The 6000-nt window shown below is 42.7% G+C and overlaps 1 protein-coding gene across 1 annotated transcript in view; it reads left to right on the top strand.

The window, feature by feature from the left end:
* Positions 1-19: 19 nt before the first annotated feature.
* vegfc (vascular endothelial growth factor c) overlaps positions 20-6000 on the top strand; it is a gene marked incomplete in the record, with an annotated part of 103580 nt that continues 97599 nt past the window's right edge. The window contains 1 exon segment of the mRNA XM_014329609.2: positions 20-348. Coding sequence (XP_014185095.1) covers positions 232-348 — 117 coding nt within the window.

The raw sequence follows: 6000 nt of genomic DNA, 5'->3' as shown, positions 1-6000 counted from the left end.
CACACACACACACACACACACACACACACACACACACACACACACACAGGCCCTCCAAGGAGAAAGTGCTGGACCTTGCCAAGAAGACAAAGGAGAGCGAGAGCGAGCGAGCGTGTGTTTTCAGCGACAGAAAGAGGGGAGCGCAGATACTGCGGAGCTTTCTTTTTTTTTAAATTCCACATTTTTTACGATTCTCGGATCATAAACACTTCAGGAGTTGCTCATATAAACATGCACTTACGAGGATTTTCTCTTTTACTGGCATACCTTCTCAACACCACGCTCGGCAGCGCATTGAGTCACAACGACTATTATGAATACTACGAGCAGGAGCAGCTGGATGAGCCGGTGAGTGTGAAGCTGTTTGAAAGGAGCGCACGTCTCTGCTTACGGTAAAGTTTCAGCTGATGCAGTCAACGTCCAGTGACTCAGAGATGGCGTTCCCACTGAATCACAGTATATTATCAACTTTGTTCACGCTGTGGATATTTAGGGATTAACGTGATCAGCTGAATATCTCATTCATTTTGCGTTCATGAAGGGATCAGGAATGAGGTGCAGGGTTCCCTATGTGACTCTGGTTCCTGTTGCTTAAGAATGCAGACAGTTGTCTTCACTGACATTTTGTTAGTTTAGAATAGACAGAACTCTACACATGTGTCACTCATGCATGAAGATGTGTATCCGAACAATACAGCAATATCTAAAAAGTAAAATCGAGAGTAAATATAGAAAGAAAACCTTGTTGTTGCATTCTTTAACTGTGTTTTAAGCTAGGGTGGGAGTGGACTTCCAAAGACTATGAAATATTCCCGCTGTTGTCCAACTGAAAGTTAGTATGGATGAAAGATGGACTGGTGATCTCTCTCTGTCTTCTCTTGCCCCTGTTTTCTTAAAGATTCTGGGATCAAAAATCAGGAGAAAAGCAAGTTTATGATTTGCAGCCATTCAGACTTTGACTAGTTTAGTATTAGTATTTAAGAGACCTAGAATATTAAGTGAAAGCTTAGAGGAGTCAATAATGTCAGTCTCACATGTAACTTTATTTACTGGTCTCTTAAAGGAAATAACTGCTCATCATAAGAGTTAACACCAATACTAACTATCCCAGCTGTTCACGCTGGTACAGCTGTTTTTCTGTTGACAACTATCTATATCCAACATAAACTTCTGCCAAATCCCAAACTCAGGGAGCAACCCACTGTGGTGACCTCTTGTGAGCAGCCAAAAGTAGCTTCTTCTCTTCTACGGTATGTGGGATATTGTTTGTTTAGCCTAAAAGTTCACTTTTATTTCTAAATCAAGTTGAAGTCTTTGCATATTGCAGAGAATTTATTTGCACAAGTAACTGAATGGACAAGAATATTCAAGTTTTTTTGAAACACAAATGATCTCTTCATCTATTTGTGGGTGGGCTATGTTAACAGGAAGGGACAGTGGCAAACAGTAGTGAACCAGCGACAGGGACAAGGCTCATTGATTTCATGTGGGGGTGAAGGCTGGCTTGTGTGGGCCAGTCCAATTGATTTGACAAACTTCATGCTGGTTCTGATAGAAAGGTGTCAGAATACCCAGTGCATTGTAGTTTGTTGCGTATGGGACCGCACAGTGGCAGACCGGTCCCATGCTGACCTCTGTCCACAACCGAAAGCAACAGTGGAGGCAGTGTGATATTTTGGGCTACGTTCAGCTGAGAAATCTTGGGTTTTGTGGCTGTTACTTTGAAATGTACCACCTACCTAAACATTGTTCCACACCATGGACACCCTTTCATGAAAACAGTATTTTCCGATGGCTATGGCCTCTTTCATCAGGATAGCGTGTCCTGCCACAAACCAAAAATTCCCCAGATTCCACAGATATCGATTGGATCCCATAGACATTTAATCGAGCATCCGTGGGATGTGCTGGAGAAACAAGTCCGATCAATGGGGGCCCCACCTGGCAGGAGTTCAATGATCTGTTGCTAACATCTTGGTCCCAGGTACCGCAGCACACCTTCAGACGTCTTGTGGAGTCCATACCTTAATGGGTCAGAGAGATTTTGCCAGCAAAACGGGGACCAACACAGTATTAGGCAGGTGGTCATAATGTGCGTGATCAGTGTATATAGTTCATTCCATCTTGACTCAACACTTTTTCCCCCTCATCTCAGTACCATTGGTTATCATGGAACAGGTTCTTAGTTTTAAAATTGGTAGTCAGACAGTTAGACAGGCAGGGCTAATAAAAAACACTTAATTACATTCTGGGATGAGTAGGGTCCATTAGCAGATAAAAGCCTGGATGTATTTCATTTGCTACCGGTGTACATTCTTCCAAATGTTTTTCAGTTCCACAAAATCCTGACATCCATTTTTTTATTTTCTCAGTTATCTCTGTTTTCATTCCAAGTTTCAGTCTTTGGATAAAGACAAGAGAAAACAAAAGGCGTTAGTAATAGTGATCAGAATGAGAAGCCTGGCTCCTCAGTTTGATTTAGTCTTTTTCTGCCAAGCGTCTAGATCTGAGAGGTCAAGGAACACAGAAACACTGATTTCATGCATTGGTTCATGAACCAGCATCTTTTTTTTTTTTTTACATAGAGGATCTTAACTGGCTTGTGTTAAATTGCTATTATAATAATAATGGATTGCATTTATATAACGCTTTTCGAAACCCTCAAAGCGCTTTACAATGCCACTATTCATTCACTCTCACATTCACACACTGGTGGAGGCAGCTACAGTTGTAGCCACAGCTGCCCTGGGGCAGACTGACAGAAGCGAGGCTGCCATATCGCGCCATCAGCCCCTCTGGCCATCACCACTAGGTGGCAGGTGAAGTGTCTTGTCCAAGGACACAACGACCGAAACTGTCCGAGCCGGGGCTCGAACCGGCAACCTTCCGATTATAAGACGAACTGCCAACTCTTGAGCCATGATCGCCCTTGACCATACATACATACCTGTTGAGTGTTACAGCAATAGTTGGACTAATACACCACCAAAAAGCTGCCAGCAACACAGATTGAACTGAATGAACAGAGGAACTGGAGGAGAGGAAGGGAACATTTTTCAGGGCAGCAGGGGTGGGTAGCTGTAGGGATTAGGAAGAGGTATTTTCAAATTAGCCACAGAAAAGAGCCAATGGAGGCAGGTGTCACAGGGGTCAAGGGTGTTTGTGTGTGTGGGTCTGGGTGGGGGGCCTTTCACTGTGTCTGATGAGGGTGAGGTGGCAGAGATAAATGCTGAGCAGTGGCATGAAGTCATGTGATCTCAGGGTATTGTAAGCTGCAATGATGAGTTTCTCTTGTAGCTCTGGCTGTTACTCTGAGAAGTTTCACCAAGTCATCCCTGCTGTCAACCTTTTCAAGACAGACTGGCTTCTTGCGTTTTCTTTCCCTTGCTAGTTGCTGCTAAGCACCAAATTTAACATAATCAGATTTTTGATTGCTCAGACTTTAACTGAGCAATGTTGTCCAAGTAAATTACCCCAAGCTCTTCCTTTCTCCTGTTTCCTTGAGGCTGACAATGCTGCTCGGGTGGCAGTCCTTAAAGTCATTCAGCTGTTGTCAGTGAGGCAAACTCCAACTCCACAGTGCTGGACTGCAGCTGGCACTGCTACTTCTTATTATTTTCTGGAAACTTGCCATGGGTTACTTTAAGTTGAACCTTCACCAGATGGAGAACTAGTTCATGTTCATGTGCAACTTTGCAGTGCCCACTGAACCTACAGAAAAAGGACTGCTGTTGTTTCCTACAGTTTTACACATTGCTTTGGAGCTCATCCATGGGATTTATATATTAAGCTGTGAAGCGTAATGAATATTGGAGCCTCTATTGGAGCGCTCCCTACTAGGTATCTTTTCTTCTAAGACAGGGGTGTCAAACTCATTGTACACTGTGGGCCACATACAGCCCGATTTGATCTTAAGCAGACCAGACAAGTGAAACTCCTCTTATGTGAGTGTAAACAAATGGCCTATTTAACTGTTTTTCTACATGTTAAAGAAAAAGCTCTTAAACTTCTGGTAGGTCATTGCTCAAACTTTCAATTTTTTTGTTGATATTGTTCTTTTTTAGCTGTAGTCATAAAACAAACAGATTTCTGTTGTAGAAAGTGAAAAACATAAACTTTCCTGAGAGGTAGAGCCGTGAAGGAAGTGCAATTTTATCGGCAGCAAGACAGCCAAAGTAAGATCTTTTTGCAGAATCTGTTTACCTGCTCTTTAATTGTTTGCTGTTTTTGCTGTTTGGTGGTCGCTGAAATGGCTTTATGAGCTTTTAGCTGAGATTCTAATGTTTCTGTGGATACCATACACATCTGTATTTTAAAAATCAGATCTGGCGGTACATCACGTCAAACTAGAAGTTCTCCCTCTTGCCCCTGCTACCGGGGGCATTGGGGTTCAAACAATCCAAATGCATTTTGGGAGATGTAGTTTATAGTCAGTGTGCGCTTTTAAACACCATATAGTAAACGTATTTTAAGACAATCATGCACATGCTCTCATGGGCCACATTTTGCTGGCAGGCCTTAAGTTTGACACGTGTTCTAAGATGTGATCTAGAAGAAAAAACATGTTTAACTCCTTGCAAGGAATGTGCGTGTGTGCGTGTGCATGTGTGTGTGTGTGTGTCTGTGTGTGAGACATTATAATGCACACTTGTGTATCATCCTTCCCTGATTCATTTGACTTACTACATTTGGCTTGGTCTTGAAGGAAGGATTCCCAGTGGGCCTGTCCAGTGAATCTTGTTGTCATTTATCTTTACCAGTTTCCAGTTAGCTCCTCTTTGTTTTTACCTCTCCTCCACGTTTTCATTGGCCCACAAGATTTTAACTTTATTTTTTTTGCTTGATAGCTTTATATATATATTTTAAGTTAAACCCTATCAACCTACTGATCACAAAAACAATTTCAGAATATAAATAGTGTTGCAGGGTAATAATAACACATTACACAAACCCACTCCTGGAATAACAGATGAACGTTTGTTTTTTGTTTGTTTTTTTTTAACCACAAATTGAAATACTGCACGTGCTAGGGACTTTTAACAAACACATTAAAGGCCAAATTTGTTGTTACTGGCAGCATACTGGGCATTAATTTACAGCGTGCTAAATGTTAGCACATTGAAATTAGTTTTTACTGAGACTTTCAGTGGAACTACTCTCACCGTGTGGTTCTGGCTAGAAGGCATTCAGTTGCTTTTATATTAAGTAAGGGTGCAATTAAAGATTATCTTGGTAGTCAACTAATCTGTCAATTATTTTTCTGACTGGTCAGTGAGGCGGTGATTAGGTCCAGAACGTTTTGACTTTCATTTTTTGGAGGTCATCTCCTTCCGCCGAGGCATACTGGTGGGCCCGGTGTGAACTGCAGTGGCGCCAGCGACCAGCCTAAGCAACCCAACTGTCCAACACCTTTGTTCAGGGCTCATACTCCTGCAGCTGTTCAAACTGGTGGCAAACCGCTGCAGCCTGCTCCTGCTGCATGTCAGCTCGGCCACCATCTGGGCCTGCGCCTCAGCTGGCTGATTGCAGGTCCACCACACTGCAGCTTGGGTTTTGGCACCAATGTGTCAATAAATTACCCATGCACACATAGGTCCTTTATTACATGTTGAGGGTTTTTTTTGTTTGTTTTTTTTGTTTTTTGTTTTTTTGTTTTGAACAGTTTCTGCAGCAGCTGAGAAGACAGCTGGAAACCTGTTGCAGATGCTCAAATGGGGAGATGTGATCAGATGATAAAGGTCAACTATGTGTATTAGCCTCCCCTGACACTACACCCTGAACCCACTGCTCCACCCCTGCCACAGTGGACTTCAAAGGCCCTCTGATAAGAGGAGGCAGGCCAGAGACTGTTACAACTTTAACCACTCAGGTAGACAGTGGCACATTCAAAGACTCAGTGGATCCTTCCAGAGGAACTCGCAAAAGCTCTTTGATTGTCTTGAGGTTTAGGTATTGTTACTGTAAATCAGACAGAGTTTCAGTCAGTTACCACCTCTGTTC

Source organism: Haplochromis burtoni, unplaced genomic scaffold (genome assembly GCF_018398535.1).
Source record: "Haplochromis burtoni strain Fernald_Lab_line unplaced genomic scaffold, NCSU_Asbu1 Contig_579, whole genome shotgun sequence".
In the NCBI taxonomy this organism is placed as follows: domain Eukaryota; kingdom Metazoa; phylum Chordata; class Actinopteri; order Cichliformes; family Cichlidae; genus Haplochromis; species Haplochromis burtoni.
This window is presented reverse-complemented; position numbering and strand designations above follow the sequence as displayed.